This window comes from Phlebotomus argentipes, unplaced genomic scaffold (assembly GCF_947086385.1).
Source record: "Phlebotomus argentipes unplaced genomic scaffold, Phlebotomus argentipes genome assembly contig_15, whole genome shotgun sequence".
NCBI lineage: Eukaryota > Metazoa > Arthropoda > Insecta > Diptera > Psychodidae > Phlebotomus > Phlebotomus argentipes.
The window spans coordinates 2829221-2853358 of record NW_026776181.1 but is presented as its reverse complement, the minus strand read 5'-3'; the positions used below and the strand labels follow the sequence as shown (position 1 = coordinate 2853358).

General features: G+C 42.8%; 7 protein-coding genes across 8 annotated transcripts; 4 read left to right on the top strand and 3 right to left on the bottom strand.

The window, feature by feature from the left end:
* Positions 1 to 113: 113 nt before the first annotated feature.
* Positions 114 to 2200, top strand: LOC132262284 (SET domain-containing protein SmydA-8). Its single transcript, XM_059761502.1, has one exon. The coding sequence runs from the start codon at positions 707 to 709 to the stop codon at positions 2198 to 2200; it is 1494 nt and encodes a 497-aa protein (XP_059617485.1). The 5' UTR covers positions 114 to 706.
* Positions 2201 to 2204: 4 nt separating this feature from the next.
* Positions 2205 to 3152, bottom strand: LOC132262285 (uncharacterized). The gene is made up of 2 exons (XM_059761503.1): positions 2445 to 3152; positions 2205 to 2390 (listed from the first exon to the last, which is right to left on the bottom strand). The coding sequence occupies exons 1-2, from the start codon at positions 3111 to 3113 to the stop codon at positions 2205 to 2207; spliced, it is 855 nt and encodes a 284-aa protein (XP_059617486.1). The 5' UTR covers positions 3114 to 3152.
* Positions 3153 to 3285: 133 nt separating this feature from the next.
* On the bottom strand, positions 3286 to 5063 carry LOC132262283 (protein nessun dorma). The gene is made up of 2 exons (XM_059761501.1): positions 4843 to 5063; positions 3286 to 4777 (listed from the first exon to the last, which is right to left on the bottom strand). The coding sequence occupies exons 1-2, from the start codon at positions 4985 to 4987 to the stop codon at positions 3354 to 3356; spliced, it is 1569 nt and encodes a 522-aa protein (XP_059617484.1). The 5' UTR covers positions 4988 to 5063; the 3' UTR covers positions 3286 to 3353.
* Positions 5064 to 5535: 472 nt separating this feature from the next.
* On the top strand, positions 5536 to 6270 carry LOC132263556 (protein tantalus; the record flags this gene model as incomplete). Its single annotated transcript, XM_059763365.1, has 1 exon — positions 5536 to 6270. A coding segment is annotated over one exon (357 nt), but the record flags the coding sequence as incomplete, so codon positions are not given.
* Positions 6271 to 6839: 569 nt separating this feature from the next.
* On the top strand, positions 6840 to 7205 carry LOC132263553 (transcription factor HES-3-like). Its single transcript, XM_059763360.1, has one exon. The coding sequence runs from the start codon at positions 6840 to 6842 to the stop codon at positions 7203 to 7205; it is 366 nt and encodes a 121-aa protein (XP_059619343.1).
* Positions 7206 to 7572: 367 nt separating this feature from the next.
* LOC132263551 (germ cell nuclear acidic protein-like) lies at positions 7573 to 10007 on the bottom strand. The gene is given in 4 exon segments (XM_059763358.1): positions 7573 to 8336; positions 8393 to 8928; positions 9758 to 9783; positions 9942 to 10007. Coding segments are annotated over 4 exon segments (1392 nt in total).
* A 2201-nt stretch (positions 10008 to 12208) lies between these two features.
* Positions 12209 to 23691, top strand: LOC132263003 (KH domain-containing protein akap-1). 2 transcript variants are annotated; one of them, XM_059762537.1, is made up of 5 exons: positions 12209 to 12365; positions 19403 to 20496; positions 21238 to 21625; positions 21865 to 21998; positions 22068 to 23691. In XM_059762537.1, exons 2-5 carry the CDS (start codon positions 19423 to 19425, stop codon positions 22137 to 22139), a joined length of 1668 nt encoding a protein of 555 aa, XP_059618520.1. In that variant the 5' UTR covers positions 12209 to 12365; positions 19403 to 19422; the 3' UTR covers positions 22140 to 23691. The 2 variants fall into 2 exon arrangements, with proteins under 2 accessions (XP_059618520.1, XP_059618521.1); XM_059762538.1 differs by lacking the exon at positions 12209 to 12365 and adding an exon at positions 18268 to 18721.
* Positions 23692 to 24138: the final 447 nt, after the last annotated feature.

Sequence of the window (24138 nt, the reverse complement as noted above, 5' to 3'; positions counted from 1 at the left end):
TGGCAAATTCATTCATCATAAAAACGATGAGAAATTAGTGTTAGAAAAACACAAAAATATTTCACAGCTGCCAATGAGGCGCGATGTTTATTTATAAGCGCACCGGCAGCCAGATTTATAGAGCAAAATTCGTTGACAAACCCAATAACAATTGTACATCAAAATTTTTACATCATCTTCATCGTCCACACTTGAGCGCCAAGATTGTGTAACTTTATTTATATTTTACGAGGCATTTTCCCTCGCATTTTCCTTGTGGGACTGACTTGAGGAGACACAGTTTGAGAACCTTGTCATGCCTGAGAAATTCGGACTAATATAACAAAAGGCGAAGAGGTAAAAAAAACGTTGTTGAAAAGACAATTAGAAAGACACTTTGACGGGAGATTCTTCTATTTTCTCTGTGATTTTCTGGCACTTTTCCCACCCACGAGGTATTAATTTTTAAACTAGAGGCATAAATTGACGCAATTGAACACAAAACAAGGGAATTTACCGAATGAATGCGTGAAAGATCTTGAGGGAAAACTTTCCGTTTATTGAATTCTTGGCGGGAAACGCCGATTAAGCACGATAAGAGGAGATTTTCGGGAAAAGTAGCGAGAATTGAGAGTGGTGGGAAAGAGTATATAAATATAGAATCCTCAAGCATTTGGCTTTTCAGTAAGACTTCGTCTTCCGCACGGTGATTGTAGCATAACCTTCGATGATGGAGCCAGAATTTGAAGTGCTCCGCAGTGACACGTTGGGGCGCTACGGTGTGGCGAAGAGGGATCTCAAGGCTGGCGAAGTTCTGCACACTGAGCTACCCTTCGTCGTGGGCCCGAAGCAAGACACCGCCGTCGCGTGTTTGGGCTGTAATGTGTATCTGGACGGCACATCGGCCGGCCCCAGATGTTCCCAGTGTGGCTGGCCTCTCTGTCCGGACTGTGAGAATTCCGATGCGCCGCTGCATCGCACAGAGTGCCGACTCTTCACACAGAATCACGTCAAATTCCAGAATCTGCCGAAGGAGGCGATGATTTGCCTCCAGTTGGACTGCATCACGCCGCTGAGGCTTCTTCTGGCCAAGGAGGCGGATCCAGAGCGATGGGAGCAGGAGTTGAGCCAAATGGAGTACCACGAGGTGGCCAGGAGGCAAACACCAGCGTGGAAGGTCGATCAGGTCAACATTGTGCAGTACCTTCGAGGCCCTTGCAAGCTCTCTCGCTTCCCAGAAGCTCTTATCCAGCAAGTGTGTGGCATTCTGGAAGTCAACTCCTTCGAAGCTCACACTCTCAGTGGGAATCCTGTGCGATGCATCTTCCCGAAGTTGGCCATCTTTGCACATTCCTGCGTGCCGAATCTCACGCATAGCATTTCCCTGGACGGCGACTTCCGAATGGTGTGTAGGGCGGCAGTGGACATCCCACAGGGCGGTATGCTCTTCACCACGTACACGTACACGCTAACGGGGACCAAAGAGCGACAGGTGCATCTGCAGCGAGGCAAGTTCTTCACTTGCCACTGTTCCAGGTGTCTCGATCCCACGGAATTGGGCACTTACTTCAGCTCCATTAAGTGCCGCTCTTGTCCAGGCGGATTTCAACTCTCCACAGATCCACTGGATGAGACATCCGATTGGAAGTGTAACTCCTGCGATGCTTCCACGCCAGGATCGAAGATCCACGACACGGTTGACAAAATTCAAGAGTCTGTGGATGTGTTGAAGAACAAACCCGCCTCCAGGACGAAACTCATCGAGACAGAGAAGCTCTTCAAGCACTTGATGAACACTCTTCATCCCAATCACTTCCTCCAGATCAGTCTCCGGGAGATGCTGATCGAGATGCTGGGCCACGTGGAGGGTTGCGGTCTCAATGGATTGCCAGAAGTTTTGCTGCAGCACAAAATCCAACTCATCAGAGACGTTCTCGCCATCCTGAACGCCTTCGAACCAGGCATGACGCGTGTGCGCGCGATGATGCTGTTTGAACTCCACGCTCCACTCGCCGTTCTGGCCAAGAAGCTCTTCTTCGGCGGCAAAATCCCAGCTCGTGTCTTTCGGGAGAAACTCCAGGAAATCGCCGATGTCGTCTCTGAGGCTTACGAAACACTCAAATGGGAGGATTGTCGACTCTCCGAGGGACTCTTGGCCACCATCTGCCAGAACACCCACAATCAGCTGCTGAACGATATTGCGGACATCAAGGATGTGTGAATACCTAGTTTCTGGACTTGTTCACACGAAAGAACTTCTTGGAGTCCTTCGAGTGGCGCTTCCGACCGCCGCGCTTGGGCTTCTTGGGGCAATCTCGCGCCAGGTGATCCACGCTCTGGCATTTACTGCAGCAACCACCGTCCGGATAGATGCCGGAGCTGTTCTTGGGACATTGCTTTGAGATGTGACCCTAAAAATGGCAATAAATGAGTGGGATTTTGAGGACCATCGGCAATAGTCTTACCATTTCTTTGCACTTGAAGCAAGTGGCGAAATTGAATTTGGGGCCCTTGAATACAGTACAGGCAAAGTGCTTGTGGTCAGAACTTCCACATTTCAGGCAAATCTCCTTGGATTTCCCTGCAAATGCCTTGCAATTCTTCAGCAAATGACCAACTTGCCTGCACGCCAAGCAACGCTGTTGCGAAGGCGCTTCCTGGACAGGAATATCATTCCATTTGTCATTGTCATACTTCTCCTTCAATTTGGCCTTAATCTGATCCATTTTACTGCCTGAATCCTTGAATTCTTTCATCTTCTTTGTCCTTTTGGCAGATAAGTGATCATCCTGACTTTCCTCCTCGATTTTTCTCTTCTTTCTCGGCATTTTCGATTGATTGTCTGAAACAATCTCTTCCGGGAGTGATTCTGTAGCTTCCTTATCACTGTCTGAGAACGTCTCCCACTTGATGGCTGATGATTTTCCCTGTTCTATTAGGAATTTCTTGTAATTACGATCCCTTTCCTTCATAACCTTCTTCACTTCTTCGCTGTCAGAATTGGATTTATCCTCTCCAACGTCAGACAAATCGTCCATCTGGAAAGTATCATCTTTCCTCCTCTTCCCAATGCCTTTGGACACTTTTCCACGGGAAAACCTTTTCTTGAATTGCTTCCTATTTTTAGAAAACATGATTTTTCACTCGACACCGTACTTATCCGCGTGTGTTTACAGGAAAAACATCACCTTATCCAAGCAATCACATGGCTTGGATAAAGAGTGATAACAGCTGATTGGCTGCGCGCGAATACAAATTATTTCCAACGGATTTGCTCAGTAGATGGAAAATTTTGAGAAAATTCTATTTATACATCTGAAAAATTTAACCATTAATACATGCTTGTAGAATTACATTCTGGAATGCTGCAGCTCTCAATCCTCATCAATGATTTCGATTTCCATTACTTCCACTTCGACCAAAGCATTCCCTTCACAAGTCCCAGAAATCTGGAATCCAGGCAAATTCTGCAGCTGGCTGAGATCGCTGAATTCTTTCTCCTCAATCTCTGCATCGCTCTTGAAGCGCTCCAGGTAGATGCCGTAGTTGGTGCAGCACTTGAAGTTCGAATCCTCCAGGGTGACGTCGCAGTCCTCCTCCAGAAAGATGCCGTACTCACATCTCACGATGTCCGTGGAGATCAAGTCGACTTTCGTGCCGCTCTTCATGCCGATGCCATAGAAGCAGTCGGTGATGAGGCAGTTCGAGAGGGTGACTGAGCCGCTGCCCTTGAGGTCGATTCCGCACTCGCTCAGCTTCGTACTCCCCCGGATCACGCAGTTCCTGAGCGTCAGCTTGGCCTGATCCTGGCACACAAAGCCGTACTTCACGTTGCTGCAGTCGAAGATGATGTTCTCGAACGTGAATTCGCCATTGCAGATGATGAGGAAGTGATCCTGCAGCTCTGAACAGATGACGGGCACGAGACTGCTCTTGCAATCGCTGGGATTCATCCTCGACACCTCTTTCAGTTGCTTCACGCCCGAGATGGCGCCCTGACTGTTGAAGTACTCCCGAAATGTGATAACGTGCTTTCCAGAGGCGATGTGAATCTTGTCGCTGGCATTGGAGGTCATCAGGGCATTCTGCAGAGTCACACAGAACCTTGATGAATCAATATTCTGCACGAGCTTCAAGATTTCCGACATTTTATCAGTCGACTCCGTGACAATGATGCTGTTGTAGTTCTCTGGAATGTCCAGATGAATGTTTTCGTAGATTTCCCTGAGATTCCCATCCTGCAGCATCGCCAATTTGCTCCGCAACAGGTTCATCTGAGCATTAATCTTCACCAGAACGTCCATCTTGTCTGTAATCTCCTCACTTGGTTCCTCTTCCTTTACAATTCCTCTAATCTCGTTCAGGCGATGTGTCTCGACCAGAAGCTCCCGGATGTGAGCAGCTGTTGAGCGTCGGATCTTCCCCGTCTTCATGTCGCACAGTAGCTGCAGCCGCATGAGGACGTACTTGTCGAAGTAATCAGTCTCCTCATCCTCCTCAGCGTCCCAGGGAAGCCAGATATAAGTGAGAAAGTATCGGAATGAATCCACAGCCTCTGCAGCTTCATCCGCCTTGAATTTTGAGTCTTTCTGCTCCACACCCACCCACAATTGCTCAAGGGGCACCTTATACTCCCTCTGTAGCTCATCCCCTTCCTCCAGGAACTCATCATTAGTCGAGAACTCCGCCACGCCGGTAGTGAAGTCCACTGCAGTCACAGTTCCGGGAAGGTGAAACGGGTAATTGACATTCATTCGCTCGCAGCGAAACTGAGGGATTTTCCACAAGCCCTCCCAGTCTGCAAGATGAATGCCAGCGCCATTAATTGCCACGAAACCCAGAACAATATTAGGGAAATCTCACCAGCGACATCGAAGAACTTCTCTAAGAATACTAGCCACTCAAAAGACACCCGAGAAGCGGGCAAAGGCTTCTCAGCACCCACGAAAACTCTGTGTATCTCGTGATATCTCTCCTCGTACGTCTTGCTAAACTCATAAACCTCCATTTGGAAGCAGAAAATACCCTTCTTGTTACACAAAAACACCTAGTTTTGAGGAGACAATTCCCACGATTCACACAAGCAATGTTTGAATGGTGTTTTCCGAAAGTTTTCAGCCGTCCGGAAGTTGCTATAAAATTGTAACCGTCACCGTCGCGGGCTGTGATCTGTCAATTTCAGAGCGTATTCAAAACAAAAGCGCAGAGAGGAAAGAAAATTCCGTGTTTTGCAGTGAGAAATGCCACGAGAAGTGTAGCAAAGATGAATTTCCCACCTACTCTCATCAATCTTCCCAGTGATGAAAAGTTTGTAGCCATAACACAGAGAATTTGGGCACAAAACTAAAGATTTTCTCTTCTTGCAGCTATGAAGGTTTATTGAGAGTGAAAATGTCAACGTTGAATCTCAGCAAAACGAGCTCTGATGGCCAGAACGTCGACTGTACAGACTCTGGCCCTTCCACGTCCGTGAGGCGCTCCACTAGGTTCGGCATTAGCAATGCCGGCAGTGCCAAAGACTCCTTGCACAGGGTCAACCGAAGGACGATACAAAAGCCCAAGAGATGCGTTCAACCGACCACCGAGAAGCAAATCGAAGCGTACTATCTCAACAAGAAGGTGGTGAAGAAGTGCACGCCGCTGGAGACGATATTCGAGGAACCGAAGGTGGTGAAGGAGAAAGAAACCTTCCTGGGCAACCGAAAGTTGAACAGGAGCATAAAGTTCTCGGACGGGAAGAACGTGAGCAAGGTTACCGTGCAGAATCGGAGGAAGAAGATCAAGGAGATATTTGGGAGGATCCCAAAGTACAAGAAGATCCCGATGGATTTCTTCCTGGAGTACTTCACGGGCGCCAAGCCCACGACGGAAACGACTGGAGGACAAGACTTGCCGCAAGCGCCTGACGCGTAAGCTGAATCTCCTCTCTTTGGGGATTTCCACCACTGCCTGGCGAGACGACGCCCACCCTAAAAGTCTGAGATGTGAGCGAAGGAGAGTTTACTTTTTAAAAGACGGTTGCAGTTCAATCACCTCAATGGAGGCGCGCGAGAGGATGTTTCAGGTAAGCGACCCACTCGAGGGCAGGAAGTGAATTGAGACGGGCGAATAAAGGGGAATGAGAAGAGAGGGAATTTGAGGAGAAAAAATGCGCGATTTTCCTTAAAATTTAAGTAATTATTACAGACACTTATCATGTAAATTAATTGTAGTGAATTTTAGTCCGTAATTATATACAAATTAGTGGTTAAATAAATCCTTTCCCGCGTGATACACGTGAATATTGAAAATGCGGAGAAGAAATTGAAGGTTTTCTAGGTCAACCCTTTCATTCACTCTTCCTCTTTCGGCTTCTTTTCCTTCTATCGCAATATCTTGCTCGCCTTTGTGCACGGTTGTCTTTCCCATCTTCAACTTGAAATTCACTCAATATTCCGTGAATATATTACGAGTGTCCTTTTGTTGTGAATCTGATACCGGAATCTCTTCTCTCTTTCCACCAAATTCCTTTGGATTCTCGAAGGCGGGCAGAGGATTTAAATGACAATTTCCAGGATGTGAAGTCACCAACTGATTTTAACAGACTTTTCCCATGGCGGAAAATCCTTTTCCACCTCAAAAACCGTCGGTTATAGAGGTGAAAAGCGAGTCAATTTGGCTTTTGCAAGAGTGATTTTGGACTTTGAAGTGAAGAGTGTGAGAAATTGGGCGGAGAAGGGCGCAGAAACGGAGATTGCGGCAGGAGAAGGGATCATTTCCGGCGAATAAAAGACATCAACAGGCTCTTGAGTTGCTCATTTCGCGGTGAACATCAGGAGTTTAAGCATCCTTTAGTGCATATCTCTTACCTGTTGATTCCGATGGACATTCGCAAGATCCGGAAACCTCTGATGGAGAAGAAAAGAAGGGCACGGATAAATGACTCGCTGGAGATCCTCAAGGAGATCATCATAAGGAATTCTGCGCTGTTTCCCACACAAAACAATCGCCCTGCGAAGCTGGAGAAGGCGGATATTCTGGAGTTGACAGTGCAATATGTGCGAATTCTGCATAGGAAGTTGGCCGCTTCGGAGAACGTGAGTGACGGAGTGACTTCAACAACGTCTGACGGTGCGGAAAATTCATGCAAACGGGGAAAATCGTCTGAGGAGAAGGAAAACCTGCCGTGCGCCTTCAGAAGAATCCACTGCAATACGTTATCAAAGCACTGGCGACCGTGGAGATGATGAGAGAGTGTTTTCTTGTTGAGATATTACGTTTATTTTATGCTTCTTGATCATGGTTTTAGCATTTAAATAAAAGATAAGTTACTTTCCCAGTCGTTTTCTTCCTAAGATAACAGATCAATCAGAGTTGAAAGATGTGTAGATGAAATTTAAAATAATAGCCCGAAATACGTTCTTAAAGTCAAATGAAATTCAATGAAAGAAAATCTATAACGAAGATTTTACTCAATTTGTACAATGAAAGAGAGTGTGAGATTCTTTACCTAATTGTTAAATAGTCCTTAATGAGGAGGAATTAAATTAACCATAACTATATCTAGTCTTTTGAGTGTGTCTATTGCAAGGACTTGTCCTCCTTCTGGAGTCTCTAGATCAGCTTGAAATATCTCGCAAGTCCCAAGAGTCCCAGACCGAAGCTGTTCTTCTTCTTGTTGGCGGGCTTTTTGCTGGGAATGGCTTTGGCTGTTGTGGCTTTCTTCTTATCATTCTCCTCCTCTTCTTCCTCCTCGTCCTCCTCTTGCTCAGTTTCCTCCGACTCCTCATCCTCGTCAGCCTCTGCCTCCGTCTCGTAATCCTCCTCATTCTCCTCCGGCTCGTCTTCCTTGTCTTCATCCGTATCGTCAATTTCCTCAGCCGTGTCATCGTCATCATCGCCACCAACTATGGCGCCAACGACGTCCAGCAGCGAGGATTCCTGCGGCTTCTTGTTCTTCTTCGTTGACGTCTCCACTGGCGCCTGACCATTTGACGAGGTGTCGATCTCATTTTGAGTGATTTGAGCCGAACTGAGAATTCCTGGTGAATTGAGAATTACCACTTTCCGGTTGGGCTGCTTCTTCGTCTTCTCCACCTTCTCGGTCGCCACAGGAGCCGCTGTGGTGGCTTTCTTGGTCGGCTGGGACTCCACAGCGTTCAGTTTCTTGCGATTCGCATCGACAGAATCGGCAGGAGAAGGCTTCTTCTTCCTCGTTCCGGTTTCAGCGCCAAAAAGTCCATCCAGAAGATCCCCGCCCAGTAAACTGAATCCCGAGTAATCCGTGTCATCGCTGCTCGCCTCCGGTGTATCATCGTCCTCATAATCATCATCATCATCATCGTCGTCATCGTCATCTGTTCCCTCTTCATCGTCATCTGGAAAAGATCGATTTTAGTAAAAAAAAATCATTGTAATGAATTGTAACTCTCACCATCAAATCCGCCTCCAGTGTCATCGTCATCCCCACCAATCAGTCCACCCAGGATATCGTCATCGTCATCATCATCTTCAGCTTCCGCCTCAGCGGGTGGCGGAAGTGGTTCAGCATTGCTCAGTGACAAGCCTTTAGGGCCAAAATTGAAGCAGGACACTCTCAGAGCGGCTTCTACTTCATCTTGAGCGCGCAATTCCAGTCCCAGGCATGCCTTAAAGTCCTCCTTCTGCCTCGTGATTCCGTACACGCGTCCGCAGAAGCGTGAGTAGCCGCCAGGCAGTGGCATGCAGATTGGTGTCGCCTTTCTGCCAGAGATCGTGCGCTGAGTCAGCGTGATGTCGCCGTACTTGATCGCCACGGTGAGCTTGTTCTTCTCCAGGTATCGCACAGTGGCGCATCCGGGACCGCGAATGGACACGAGCGGGAGTTTGAATTCGCGACAACAATTGCACTCGTCTGCGTTGCAAGTGCAGTAACGATTGATGGGATGGACATCGTCAATGTTGACTGGTACTGGAGTTTCTCCATCTTCACTGGCGATGGGAACTTCTGGAGCCTCCGGAGCTGCGATTACTTGCTCAGCAACTGTGTCCACTTCGTTGATGGCGATGTCATCTCCGGCTGCGTGCTCCTCGGCGAAGTCATCGTCGCTCACAATTATCTCCTCCTGGCGATTTGTGGCTTCAGGAACGGGCTTCTCATCTAAAAAGAGACAAAATAAGAGAGAAGTTTAAACCCGATTCGAAGCTGAACTTGAGAAGAGATAAATCGACTTTATTCATAACTTTCTTATGTTTTCCGTTTCAACACTTCATTCTGGAAATATTCAAGGAAATCTATCGAAAAAGTTATTCATGATACAATTTTAAATTTGGTGCCTCTAGCGGTGTTCGTATGAATCTCTGATGTTTAGAAAGGCGTTGGGAAAACTATTCAAGATCTTATAATCAGCAAAGAACTTATGTTTATTCATATTTAAAGGTTGGTAAAAAAAATTAAAAGGTGTATTTTTAGCTCAACTGTAATGAATTAGAAAAAATTTCTATTAATTTATCTTTATCTCTCATCTATAAATCTTTATGCTATCACTTTTAATCGAAGTTTAGTAAATTTCTTTTCAAACCCAGAGGCTTTATCAATTTTATGCACCATTAAAACTGGCTAGAGATGCTTATTCGTCACACTCTAAACACACACTCTTCTCATTAATTCACTTTTCAATCTTGAATTCCTTCAGCAGAAGCGACTGAAGAACACAGAGAAGATTAATCCACGGGCGTCTAACCCATTTTTGGTCTCTTTTGCAATTCCTATCAAGATGAACAAGAAGAATCTTTTGAAGGCACTATAAATTACACTGACCTCGAATTTTTTCACTTCTTTATCACCTCTTTAAAATGCAAAATTGCAGTCATTCGAAGCAAATTGCTTTTATAAGATGATTCTAAAAGCTTTTTTACATCTCTTGTGCGTTCAACCCAATCACGGAACATCACTGTGTTTCCCCAGTGCCACACATTGCTAACTCACCTGTCGCCTCGATTACTCTGGATGAGGCGAAAGCTACGACAGCCAAGATCACGAGCGCCTCCAGAATCACTGAAATCCTCATTGTCTGTCGCACAATTGCAATAAAAAGAAGATAATGATTAGTTATGAGATTAAAAAGACAAGAAGGGGAATTGAGAGAATGGTTTGTTGGGGAAAAATTTGCTTAAACCAAACAACAGTTGCAATTTGCTCAAAGTGCGCATATTAAGTACGAGAGTAACGGTCGGTCAAAGCGGAAGAGCGTTCTTTAATCGCGAATAATGCTGAAGACGTGCCTAATTGGAGGTGCATGGGATGAAGATGGGCGGGTTTTGGGTGATAATCTTTACCGTTTAGTGCTCGTCTTTGGGAAGTTCAATCGAGAATTGGGCGCGAAAAGAGGGTCAGAGTGTGAATTGGCGAGAGATGTTCTGCCGCTGCAGCACTCAAGGTGATCGGTAATCCACTTAAGAGTCACTGTGGGAGCGAAGGTGCCTCAATGACTTCCTCCGATGGCGGTTGGCGAGAGACTGAAGCTCTGAGTGGGTTCCGGACACTGGCCAACAGTCTCGGGAAGATGTTGAAGAACCGCTGTGATTGCTAATGAAGTGATCGCTCTCTGTGTTAATCCGGCGCGGAGAGAAGGAGAGAAGGCGAGGCCCGCGAGGAATGCACACAATGCCCAACAGATTTCCAGCCTTGTGCGACTCGCAGAATCGCGATGATGCATCCAAAGTGAAATTTTTCACACATCCAAGAAGCGGACAATCTCTCGAGGGAGTCGCACGATCTCGCATAAGGCACGAGAGTGTCTTTTCTGGGCATTACTTATGCATAACTCCGTGTTGACTCGTCCGCCAGATTCTTTGCAGAGCGTTGAACGAAAAGTAGGGCACCAGGTTTGAAGTCGATTGACCTCAAAAACCGGTTACGTGTCCACGGAGCGCCTTTTGGGCATCTCCGCTGGATCTCTCGCTTCAGCCACCTGAAGAGCCACGACCTCGGTGCACGCGCAGAGTCAAGGACTCGGGTGTGATTGATGAAGATATTCCGGGTTCAGTGAAATTGACTCTCCGACAAAATTCAGTTTCATCGCCCAATCCAGCTTCTCTCACGGAGATTAGAGATGATGCAATGACGAGATCGTTAACTTTCCCACAGATTTCACCTCTATTCTCCGATCGGATTTATGGAAATCACAAGCATAATTCTTGAACTTGATGTAATTTCCCTCCAAAATTTATTCTTGAAGCATCTCGATTTGCTCTTGCAAATCTTAACAACTCTTTTTCGGGGCAAGAATGTAACGGCTTGCAATAAATTAATTCCACATTTAATTATTTAGAATCTCTTGGGTGTCTTTAAGGGAGATTGAAGGTAATTAATTTTCATTAACCCAGTTTTGAGATTTAGACGCGAGAACTGTTCACCGAAGGCACTTCATTTGTATGAATATCAATTGAGCATCGAAAATTAATTGGGCGAAATGATTGACAATTTGAGGCAGACACATAAAAATGCCTTCACGTTTCGCTCTCAACAAGGAATTTCCGAAGACAATATGTGAGTTAGTGGAATTTGAGGAGAAGTTCAAATAAAGCTCTCTCGGCACACTTTTTTCTCATTTGGCGATTGGTTTATTTTCAATTTCTTCTCTTCGGGGGGAAAAATTTTCTTTTCTAAATTATCAACTTTCTTCTCAATTGCAATTCTTCCCAGCAAACTGGCACACCTCGTGCCTCAGATTCTACGCCCATCTGTCGCACACGCTCTTCATATTTACACTTTCTTCCGACTTTGCATTAATTTCTGCCTTTTATTGCGAGAACACGACGTCGAAGCTTCATCGATTGGAGGCTGAAAAGGGGGAAGTTTCCGAGTGGAAATGAGGACAGAATTGATTTTGAATATTTTGATGGTATTTTGGACTTACCAGGTCATGTTGGAGAATCTTAGGCAGAGAGATAATCATTGATTTTTCCAAGATTCTGACCATTGATTGACTGTTGGAAAATCAATAGTTTGAAGATTACAAGTGAATTTTTGTGCCAGAATATTTAATCATTTAATAAATGCTTCATCCAGACTTAAAGTTGATTTCCCCACATTTCTTTTACTATTTTCCTCTGTTGATTCTCTTCAATAATATTTTTCTGGAAAATCTGTTTTCCTTGGTTTGCAACGGCCAAATTGAAATTCGCCGCTTGGATCGCTGGCGTCGCTGCGGGGCGGTTGCCATAATTATGGCATGCTTGCAAGTGGCCCCATGACAGCATCAAGCCGGCCATTATTTTTACTGTGTGCGCTTTACACGTGGAAAAGTGATCCGAGTTTTTTGGAAAATTCTCCGCGAATATCACAGAGAGCAGCAGTAAGGACTACAGAAAAGATTCCCCACGCCACAAGGATACATTTGGCGACATTTTTTACCAACAGCAATGTAAGTAGACACCCAAAAAGCCACCTCAAACGCCAAGACAATGTGGGATCATGAAGCCATTGGGGGAATTTCGCAGCATTGCAACATTTCGGGGCGCCTCTGGTCGCAGCATTTCTCACGAAATCCACCTGAAAATTGCCTCAGGTGAACCTCAAAGTGACCACGACGGGGCGAGTGGGTGATTGCGGTGGGGAAAAGTCCTCTTTGTCTGCTCGAAGTGCTGCGTAATTGGGTCACAAATGCCTGTCTCGCGTTTTATTTTTACAAATGTGACGAGAGAGAAAGGTTAGAAATTTTTTCGCTCAGCCGTTTTTGCTCACCCACACCTTTCGGGGGGAGGCGCAACTTGGCGGCCGGCGACAGTCTGGGCGAAAGAACTGGGAAATTCTCTGGGTAGTGCGTCAAAATAGCGTTGACCGCGAAGAAAGTCTTTTGTCCAAGATCGGTCATCAAATATCATCGAGCATCACTGCTTAGGATTTGAGCCATTTGAGCAGCAATTTGTGATGAAAAAGTGGTTTTCGCAAGGACACCCAACTGTCTCAAGCCATTAGTTTTCCAAGAAGCACAGCTACAAGATTGATGAAGGCCTTTATCAGTTTCACGCCACACTTGAGGCAATTGTTTTATCACTTCAGTGCGGTTTAACAAACAGTTCCTGTGAACTGTTGAGCTGCAATTGCCCTTGACTTAGAGACTCCCCTCGAGGAATGGGTTGTAAAAGTGCCGTAAAAAGGAGCTCTACTGACCTCCGTGATAACACCATTGGTCATTTCTTGTGCTGACGCATCACGAGCAGAACGCCCACGTGCGTGAGAAAGAGAAGAAGTACGGAAAAAGTCATTGATAAATTTTCTCTCTCTTTCTATTTATAATGTGCTTGAGAAAATGCGATCTTTTACTGTCGATTTACGGCTAATAATCTCATTTCTGGGAAGTTTGTTGTTTTGGCAAATTCGTGATGCTTCCCATTATTTTCTGTGCTGCTTTTCGCACTACACTTGGTCAATAATCTGGTAAATTTTCCCCAATGACGATCAGTGTTGCCAAAGACTCATTGCCAAGTTGGTGTGTGAGTTAATATTTCCAAGAACTCTGCCGGAATTTCTCCACGACTATGCAAGACGCATTTAAATTAGAGTTGAGGAACACTGGAGTGGACAGTCTGCATTCCACAAGCGCCGATGGCCAGAGATTTTCCCAATGTAATGAATTGTTGTCTCTTAAATTAAAAGGCAAATCTTGCATGTCAAATCAATGAATTTGTAGAGATGAAGAATGCAAGAACTGCTGAATTCGGTCTAATATACAAATATGAACGATCAAATAAACAAATATAGGGGAAAGTGGGCCATGTTTGAACCATTTTCTCATATTATTAAATTGGTCGCTAGTTTGCTTTAATGCAAAAATATGCAAAAGGTTTCTTTTCTATATTATGTCACTAAGCTATTCTATTGATTCAATATAATTAATTAATAAGAGACATTTAATTTTTCCTTTATATACGTCTTTGTTGATGTGTATGAAATCCTTGGGTTTTCTACGAATTTAATAAACTATGGAGTAGAAAATAGGATTTTCTGCTATTCTTAGCTCTTGTTTGCACTTTATTTTTATTTTGAGCGTAAAAATATCGGGAAAAATGCTATTTTTGGCAATGTGTCATGAAATGTTGAACGCATTTTGTTGGAAATCAGATTTTTCTTACTGTATATCTTAGGGGAATATGAAATAAAAGGCGAATCTGTTAATCTGAGTTTGAAACGGACCAACTTTCCCCTAAATAAAGCAATAAATAAATAAATATGCATTGAATGATAGGGAAAAATACAGCATCCCGTGATAAATTTTGAAGTAAAACATGATCCAAAATACTCAGAAGTTTGCTGTTTTACTGTTTTGTTTGGAAGCAAAACAACTCATAATTGATGAGTCATTTGCAAAGTTGTCACTTCTTTTCCTCACTCAGTGAGTGAAAGGAGAAACGATGATAGAAATAGGCAGTTAATTGCATCAGTTTGGAAAGACTCTGACTGAACCAATTGTTGCTCATTTGTTCAAATATTTGGTCAACGTGTGCACAAAATCTATGCCTAATGAATGAGGAGTTGAGAGTATAAAATAAACATTAATTCGCTCTCTGAATGTGTGCAGAGAATGCAGTGAAGAATTCTCTGGATTCAGGGCTCAGTGATTACCGTGTGGAGAAGAGGAAAATGGTCAGCAGCGACTGGGTATTTTATCATAACACACTTCTTCTCTTTCTCTTGGGTGAATATTGGAGTTTGTTGTGTGTAATATATTAGGAGAGGTGGATGAAAAAGAGTTCTTATTTAATTCCGCCTCTCGTACAAGTTCATTCTTATAAAATATATATTTTCGTGTGGCCAAGCGTGAAGTTGGGAAGCATAAAAAGGCGGAGGCAAGAGAGAAAAGAACATTAGCGAGTTTTAAAACTATTCCTGGGTCAGTATATTATTGCTACATATATATTTTTTCTGTTTCAAATATACACAGTCGATTTACCAAGGTTTTTTCTCTGCAATTACCGCCACACACGATCGTGTGTCTTCCTTTTGGGCTCAAGGATGAGGTGGACATGAATTAGGCAGGCTCTTAAATTTAAGAGACGGCCAAAGAGAGAGAGAGAGAGAAAAATCAGCCAATAAATTAATTATCCTGCACTCGAAGAGTCTCGCTGGCACTTGTGATGGGCAATCAGAGATTACTTAACAAGTGTTGTGAATGAATAATGCTGCTGATGATGAGAGGGACGGATAACGTGTCTGAATGAGAGAAAAAAATAACAACGCTGAGGCGGGAAAAAACGTGCAACGTGGATACTTTTTCAGTGAGCGCGCGTTCTGTGCCTCCACAAAATCTATGTATCAACAATGAATACACAAATACACTGGCGCACAGTGAGAAATTCTCTCGTCATGGGTGAAAAGAGTATGTTCGATGGCAACATTATCGGTGTGACTTTTAAACCTTTAAAATGCTGCCTTAATCTTTTCCCAACAGGCGCGCGAAAATGTGACAAACGTGTCAGAGGAAATTCCCTCGAAATGTGTGTGTTGTGTGAACGAAGCGAAATTATCGCCAAGGAAGCCTATCTTGGGAATTAATTTACAATTGGCATCAGCACGAGAAAAGAGGGAGAGAGAGATTAATGCCTCTTCGCTCAAGTGATCAATATTGTGGTGTTACAGTTGCATAAATTTTTCATGCCAATTCCTCTGGTTGTGGTTTTTCGACAATAAAAGTCAATCAATGAAGGTGAAAACCGGTTAAAATTTCCGGCTCTTTAAATGCTCTTTATAAAACTCTTTTCTTGGGGGCACATTTTAAAGATCACAATTAATTTCACGTGTGGACGCAGTGGTATCTCTTCCCCGAGTGTATCGAGAATTATGGTTGCAGAGAATTGAGGTGCAAAATATTAAGTAAGATGTTCCATTTGGTGTCTTGTGAAATTGTGTATCCATATTTAGCGATATATATACTTACGATATGTACATTTCTGATGGTTAAGAGAGAATGAGCTTGAAAAAAAGAGAAGAAGAGAGTTCAATAATAATTTCTTGTCAATTTTTTCTCTATCTTCAACAATCAAGTTGAGAAGAAAATCATACAATTCTCTTCTGAGTTGTGCGATCTTCTTCATTTTCTCCGATTGTCTGTTATTATCTTATACGAATGTGATTTATGTGGGCAAGGTGACCTGAAGAGGTTGAAAGAAGAGAGATGATTAAGAGTGGGAAATGTATGGGAGAAAATTAGAGGAAAGTCTGTGCAAATCAGGTATATTTGTTGCTTAATCTTGCAGAGGATTTTTTTTTTACTCATGACGAGATTGTCTTATGATAATTTCTGCCAAAATGGACAAAAGAGCAGCACTGAAGTGTGTGTATGTGTGTGGCCTCCACGAAAGCTGATTCGCGAAAAAATGGTCCAGTGAAAGGTGTTTGAGAATAATGAAAAAGAGATGACTCGAATTCTTCTCCTCTGGTCGATTCGCTGTTGGGCGATTATTTTTTGTGTGACATTTGACTCAAGAGAAATACCGCATTCGTTTCACTATATTGGCAGTGAGATAAGGAGGAAATTTCCTTCTAATATCTAATCACAAGAATATTGGAGAGCGCGCGCGATATTGAGGGGAAAAAAAAGTTGTGTGTTCTTGAGTGAGGTGACTTTTGTCTGGCACATTTGTGTGAGTTGAAAAATGATCGCGAAATATTTTGTGGTTGTTGATAAAGACGACAAATTGACGTATTTCCCTTTTGATTGTTGGCTTTTTTCTATATTTATTTTCAAGTACACACTTTTTTCCTGATGATTGTTGGACTTTTTGTCCCCTTTCGCTGAGTTTGAAATATTTATGGAATGTTTGTGTGTGGCTTTTTTTCCACTCGTGGCAAAAAGAGATGATGAAAAATGATTGAATTTCATTGTCGAAGACTTTGTGAAATTGTGAAATGAAATAAAACAAGCTGAAATTGAAGGCAGGTTATGATGAATAATATAATGTTTGGAATTAATTGGCGTTTTAAGTGCAATTTATTGCAAAATTGTGTTTTCTTTGATCAGCAGAGCGAGAGAGATTAGTTTTTAAGTTTTGTTGGAGAGACAAATATATCCATCGTTGCTGGTTTCTCATGATAAATGATACACTTATCATGTCAATTCATCACTTATTTCAAGACTATTTCAATGGATTTTTCACATACATACATTTGGAGCCTTGACAAGTCTCGATTGGAGGCTTTGATGATGAAATCAGAAGCGCTTATCAATATATATTGATAAAATTGTGTGCTCATCTTGTTAGAATTATGCTCTGTCTTTAATGTCAACGTAGAAGTATTAGCATCTCTGCTTGCATGTTGGGGGAGGGGAGGAAAAGAGTCGTCAAAGTGCATAGAAATTGGAGTGTTTAGGTAGGTACAAAAGAAGTGTGTGCGGGAAAAAGTGGTTCATGTTGTGCGATGACCAACGAAAAATGATACGAGAGCCTCTTCCATTCGTGAGCGTGTGCGAAGAGGTTGAAGACTATCTCCCGGATGAAGATCATGTGGAATGCCAGAAAATGTCTTGGCAAAGAGAGTGAGAGATTGTGTCTTGCCTGCGGTGAAGAGCGAGAGTGTGTGGCGTGAGTGTAAGGAGAAACAGAGAGACATGAGAGAAGGACGAGAAATGTATGAGAATGTTTCGTCAAAATGAAGAATTTGCACTTGGACTTTATATAGGGAAAATTTCTCTTGTTACTCTTCGTGAAACAACCTCTCTTTTTCCCCAGAGGCCAAAGGAGAAGTTAAATTCAATGTTGTGTGTGGAGGAGATAGTTTTTTTTTGCTCGACGGTGTGGTTTCGTGTGTGAGAATGTATTGGGAAAATGTGAGCGAAAGAGAGAAGAGATCATTTGTATGAAGAGAATCACACTTCGCACACAACACTTCTAGGAAATACAGAGTGAGAAAAGAAGTGTGTGGAAAAAGTTTACCAACTGCCACTTTTTTTTTAGGCAAATAAGATGGGAATTTGTTGGGAAAATGTTGAAAAGTGAGTTAATAAGAACCAATCCATGCTCATTCGAGGTTGAGAGTGTTTTTGTTGTTTGTTTAAACTGCCAAGCAAAAGCGATTTAAGGGATTTTAGTGATGAAGAAGGTTTAATTTAAGGAGTGATTTATAGGATTATCACTCACTAAAGAGTCCTTTGAGTTTGCATAGTGAATAAATGCGGATGTGAAGCGTGAAAAAGGCAAGCTTGCAGATTTTGCGGTGCCCCTCGTGAGTTGAGGAGCAACTCCAAAGTGAGGCTATGGTTGTGTGCGGAGTGTAGTCACACTGAATTGGTGGTGTAATTCATTGAGCCGGTCGGAGCCGGTAGAGTTGGCAGAGAGTGAGCAAGAGTCTCGCCGTGTGGACGCATTTTCCTGCTTAATATCACTTATTAATTTATGTTAATCCGGTGAAGGAAAAAAATCCTTCAATTGCCACAATATTTTCTGAAGAACATTTGGTGCTATTTCAAGTGGCATTTCGAATTGGGTGTTGAGGAATTGTGACAATATTTTTGTGAGAGAATTGCATTGGAAAAATTTCTCAAAGTGAAAGGAGGGAGCAAAAGCGTGTTGTACTTTTCCACCCAAAATTCCTAATGAGACAGTTGGAATTTGTGAAAAATTTCATAGTTAAGTGACTGTATTGAACTTGTTTGGTGATTTGTGAAGGATTTTGGGGCACTTTGGCTGGATTTTCAGCGTGAATTTCAACTGAGAACAGCAATTTTCTGTACACGTGGTCAATATTGAACAGGCACATCGAGTCATCATGGCAGCTGGGGCTGTAAGTCGTGTTCTCGTGAGCTTCCAACCAGCTCTCGAAGTGTTGGCTCTTTCTTGAGTGTTGGTGGCGCTGAATTTGGGTGATTGTATGAATTGTGAGCAGGAGAGTAAGAGACAGAGAGAGAGAGATTAAGTTGTTGGGGAGGAAATTCCATCGTTAATTAATATTTAATTTAATGTTAATTTATGATTTCTTTTCTTCCACTCCACATTTGTGAAGTGTATTATTATTTTCGGTAAATTAATTACACCTTTCGTCTGTTGATGTGACGATACTGTAAGATTGGAAATTGTTGATTTAATTGCATAGAGTGGAAAACGTGTTAAATGGCCCTGTTTTACAGTCTCTCTCTGTGGAGTGCGTCAAAAAACGGAGGCATTTCTCGAGTGTGTGCTTGAGAGGGTAAAGGAAAAAAAAGGAGGAAGAGAAGGAAAGAGAAGGAGAGAAGAGCGTGTGAAGGAAATGGTGAAAAAATATAGAGCTTATCAGAAAATTATTCGTTGATTTCATTATCGCTCTCGCGCGCGCAACTTTGTCATCATTATTGACATTAAATATAACATTGAAAAAGTGTGTGTTATGTGTGTATTTGGGAAGAATTCTCCCGGGACTTTCTGTACTTTTCCAATCGCACACTGGGCATTGAGAAATGCATTTCATCTGGATTTCCTTCTCTTGCAGAATCATCAATCTGGCACGATATGGTAGCTATTCGACCGATCGTTGTACTGTCAACACTGACACTGTTGCTGGGCTTAACGTGGTTCCGGCGCAAAAAACGACAACACTCTGACACAGGTGAAAAGTCATCTGATTCCGCGGTGACTTCAGATGAGGCAAAGCGTGAGGATTTGGCCACATTGAGAAATTTAAACTCGAGACCGGCACAGAGCGCTTCGGTGGACATCACATCGGGAGGTGCGGCGCAGAATATCACGCCGTCGAAATTGGCCAAATCGGCGCCCATTGACATTGTGCCGAACGGACGTAGTCCGCCGCAAGCGAGTGGCAGAAAGAGTGCCACAGATAATCCAAATAAGATTGATGCGGATGTGCTGAATGCCAAGATACGCGACAGCGAGTTGAAGACATTAGCATCGATTGAGGAGCAAGAGGATCTGGATTTGGGATCGCCAATTGATTTGCCGGGCTCTTTCGAGAGGCGGCCCTTCAACTTCCGCAAGACGGTGAATGTGGCTGACGAGGAGCCAGTTGTTATAAAGGCTACGTCAATTGCTAAGGTGTCGCCGAAGGACGACTTCCTGGAACCGCCGAAGTACGTGAATACAGAAGAGATGACGATGAGGAGTCAGGTGGTGGAGAAGGACGTGGTGCCGGCGATGCCGCCGTGCGAGGAGAATGGGCAGGAGGAGGCGCAGCAGCCGCCAACTGTCTCCAGTCCGCCGCTGAGTCTGTGTAGCAATCACTCGCTGGATTCCGGCAAGGGATCCAGTCCGCCGTACTCAGAAGGTGCGCCGGCGAATTGCTGTGAGTTTCTGCTGCCGAACACACTGACTGGGCAGGTGATTGGGCGCAAGGGCGTGATGATTCAGCGCCTGAAGGAGCTGACGGGCGCCACGATGGTGATCAGACGTCATCCTGACACGATGAAGTATAAGATTTGCACGGTGGAAGGCACAGAGGCGGAGATTGACAAGGCGCTGGCGGAAATTAGGCGAAGATTCCCGTTGGATAGGTTTCCCAAGTTCACAATGGAGAGGATTCAGTACTCTTTGCCGCCAATGCTGCAGTCAATGGATCCGGCTTTTATAAATGTAAGTTGAGGCGAGGGAAAATTCAGTGTCAGCGTGAAATATTGGATTTTTGCGTCATATTTAAATGCCCGGCGGAATTCTGAGGAAAAGCAAACGCGTAGTATTTCGCAATAATGTGATCTGCTATTTTCACACATGCTTTATTGGGTGGGCAAATAATGTGTGGAGTTTGGAATTCTATCATTGGCTTCAGTAGTTCGGTGGAAAAAGAGCATTGGAGGACAGATTTTATCAGCTTTTTGTGAGTGCTCATGAAGAGCGCAATTCTTTCCTACCGTTAATGAATATTTAAGACACCTTAATGCTAGAGTAGATTTTGGGAATTTGAGTTATGCACCTTATCTAGTCGGTTGCGTAATTGAAATTTCCAGTTTAATTGTCAATAAGCGGATTTCACGTTTTCAGTAAGACATTATCGCTTTGCATTCTTCATATTCCTTCATTTCTTCTTATCACTCAGCAACAGTTTTGCATGTGATTCTCTGTCAAACCTTGATTGTGAACCTGAACATTTTCTCTTTTTTGTGTGACAAAGGAAATATAATGTATCGGAAAAAAGTCACTTAATTGTCAGGTTATTGTTTATGGACTTTGCGAAAAGAGTATGCAATTAGTGGCACTGATTACGTTGAGTTGTTGATTGGACGCGTGACAATTCCGTTGGAAAAATCACTCCCACTAAATTGTTGAAGTGGAAAATTAACGCTCTTTTGGCCTCTCTCTCTCTCTCTCTTTGAGCAGCTGAATCTGATCGAGGGCATCAACAATGACGTGGTGGTGAGCTCCATCCTGTCTGGTGGACACATCTTTGTGCAGCAGCCGCTGCATCCTTCGTATCCGTCGCTCAACAACCTCAACCAAATCATGTACCAGAACTACGCCACGAATCAGTCGCCGCAGCTGGACAATCCGACGGAGAACTCGGTGTGTGTGGCGTGCGTGCAGGACATGTGGTATCGCGTGGTCGTGCTATCGCACAGTTCTGAGACCAAAACGACGCTAGTGAAGTACTTGGATTATGGCGGCTTCGGCCACCACGAGGTGTCGGACTTGAGGCAGATTCGGCAAGACTTCATGACCGTGCCCTTCCAGGCCATCGAGTGCACGCTGTCGAACATCAAGCCGACGGGTAAGTTGGCAAAAGCATGACGACTGAGAGTGAGATATTAGAGATCGGCCAAAGTACAGCTCTTTCATAGCTCACAGAAGCTACATACATGATTCGTGTTTGTGACTTTAATGTCACATCGAATTAGCACTCTCAAACATTTATATCTGGATAATCACACGTGAATTGACCATAGAAATATCATTTTAGCATAAGCTGAGCGCGCGCATTGCTCATCCGGCGTTCTATTGTGTTTTCAGGTGAAGAATGGGCCCCAATGGCGGCTGAAGTGCTGCAGAGTCTCACGCATGGGATGGTTCTGCAAGCTCAAGTGGCTGGATACACACCTGAGGGCCTTCCGGAAGTCTTTCTCTACGCCAATTACGGCCCAGACGTGAGTGAAGAGCGCTTATCCACGGCGACGCTGTCTCAGAAGCTAATTGATCGCTTTCTCTCTCCACAGAACATTGTCTTTCTGAACAGGGAGCTCGTGGCTCGCGGCCTGGCGGAGTGGGTGGAGGAGGAGACGGTGTAAATTAAACCCTTAGCAATGACTGCCCGTAGAGAATCGCTAGCGTGGGAGGGAAAGAGAGAGAGAGAGAAGATGTATTAGAAGAATGGCGAGATGGGGTCAAAGAAAGTGGGGAAATATGGAAAAATGAAAACATTTATGATGTTAATCATAATTGAGTGATATATGACATAATATTCATCCTAAAGAGAGAGAAAAAAATTACACGTATTTAAGAGAAGATGCATAAATCGCGAGAGAGAATTGATCTATAATTATTTTGCATATTTGATTGAATGATTGACTCACTCACTTATTTATCATTTTTTGTTCTACTTTAATTGAGAGGATTTTAGAGAGACTTTAGAAGGAGAAAGAAGTACTGAGCAATTAGAATTTTCTTTTAACAATCAATGACTTTGCATAAAAGGAGGAGTTATTTTAATTTTGTTCTCTTGTGGAGAAAATTGCAATTCACTCGACGTTCAAAAGCCCTGATTTTTTTTTCTTTTAACTGTTGAAATGTGGAATTTTTTGTTCACTATTTGTTGTACATATACTCAAATTAATTGAAATGAATTCTATAATAGACATTTTGTTGTAATTCGGCGTGAATGTGCGAAGCTAAATAGAAGAAGAAGATGATCCAGAAGAGAGGCAGGATTATTTAGGATACAATGAGAAGGAGAAGAAGAAATAATGAATTATAATCTTATACATATTACAATGAATTTTATAATGAAATAGTGAATTTATTATGCTAAAAGGAAATCATTTTGAATCAATTTTATATTATGAGTGTCTCATTATTACTTATCTCATTACTTCTGTAGCAATTTATTATCATTAATTAATTTACCTTATGAGAAAAGGAATTATTAATCGAATGGTTGAAGCGTAATATAAAGAAATCATTCTGTTTAGTAGTGTATCATATATAGAAAGATAAAAAAAGGAATGAAAAATAGATAGAACAGTACAAATCCTGACTTTATGTTAAGAAGCGATTGATAAAAAAAAGCGTTGAAAAATAGGAGAAAAACATGTGAAGGTTTAATTTTTGGACTTGATTTTCCTTAAACTAATATTTTATATGTAAAATATGGTTTTCTATAAATGTGAATTCTAAAAGGAATTTATAGCAACTAGTTAGCGATCGCCAGTGTTGGACAGCAAGCATTGAATTTGCATTTCGATTCAAAATCGATGTCAAAAGAACAATTTTCACAAATGCATGTGGATTTTTTGCATGTGTAAATTATCAAATAATTTCCTTAGAAGCAAAAACTCATTCAATGAAATAAATCTCAGTATTTTGTAAAGGCAAATGAAATGTTATGTAAAAGAGAAAGGTTTCACAAGTGGCAAAATGCATCTACAATTGTTGTCCTGCGAGCGTTGGCGATTTTCAAGCAGGAGGATTTCTAGCAATGTGGTTGAAAAGTAATGGAAGAAGAGAATATATTAATTGAGTAGCAAACGCTTAACTATTCACCATGTATAGTTACGGATATATTTTTGATATGATAAGTAAAAAAAAAAAAGATGAATAGAAAGATTTGATAGAAGTTGAGAATGATAGATTTTGTACATTTTATAAATTCAAATGTTGAGGTGGGTTTTTAATCAATTTGTCACACACTATTCGGACACTTTGCGTGGGATCTGCGAGCATCCTCCTGACTTTCTTTTCAACTGTATTCATCCTGGCAAAATATTCATAGGTTTTCTTTCTCTACCATTTTGAATTGTATATAATTATGCGAAATGTCCCTTAGTTTATTCGTTTTCTCAGCAAAAGTCCTAACTATATTACTTTGTACATAGTGAAAAGCTACAATGAACAAGTAAATAAAGAAATTTAAAATATTACTCAAGTTGTATTTTCTCTTGCATTCCTTGGTCAATGTTTCTGCGATGTTTCATCATTGCGAGGCCACAAAAGTGCACAATTGATTGCCTTCCGCCCTGAGGTAGGCAAAATGCGGCAACTCCCCGAAAGTTGGCAAAACGAAAAGGATCA

Bases quoted from the DNA above. Each gene is read 5' to 3' on its own strand.
- LOC132262284 (XM_059761502.1), top strand. From the start codon at position 707: ATGATGGAGCCAGAATTTGAAGTGCTCCGCAGTGACACGTTGGGGCGC.
- LOC132262285 (XM_059761503.1), bottom strand. From the start codon at position 3,113: ATGTTTTCTAAAAATAGGAAGCAATTCAAGAAAAGGTTTTCCCGTGGA. The intron at 2,391-2,444 runs GTAAGACTATTG...TGCCATTTTTAG, and splicing joins GCTTCAAGTGCAAAGAAATG to GGTCACATCTCAAAGCAATG.
- LOC132262283 (XM_059761501.1), bottom strand. From the start codon at position 4,987: ATGGAGGTTTATGAGTTTAGCAAGACGTACGAGGAGAGATATCACGAG. The intron at 4,778-4,842 runs GTGAGATTTCCC...TTCATCTTGCAG, and splicing joins GAAGTTCTTCGATGTCGCTG to ACTGGGAGGGCTTGTGGAAA.
- LOC132263553 (XM_059763360.1), top strand. From the start codon at position 6,840: ATGGACATTCGCAAGATCCGGAAACCTCTGATGGAGAAGAAAAGAAGG.
- LOC132263003 (XM_059762537.1), top strand. From the start codon at position 19,423: ATGGTAGCTATTCGACCGATCGTTGTACTGTCAACACTGACACTGTTG. The intron at 20,497-21,237 runs GTAAGTTGAGGC...CTCTTTGAGCAG, and splicing joins TGGATCCGGCTTTTATAAAT to CTGAATCTGATCGAGGGCAT. The intron at 21,626-21,864 runs GTAAGTTGGCAA...TTGTGTTTTCAG, and splicing joins GTCGAACATCAAGCCGACGG to GTGAAGAATGGGCCCCAATG.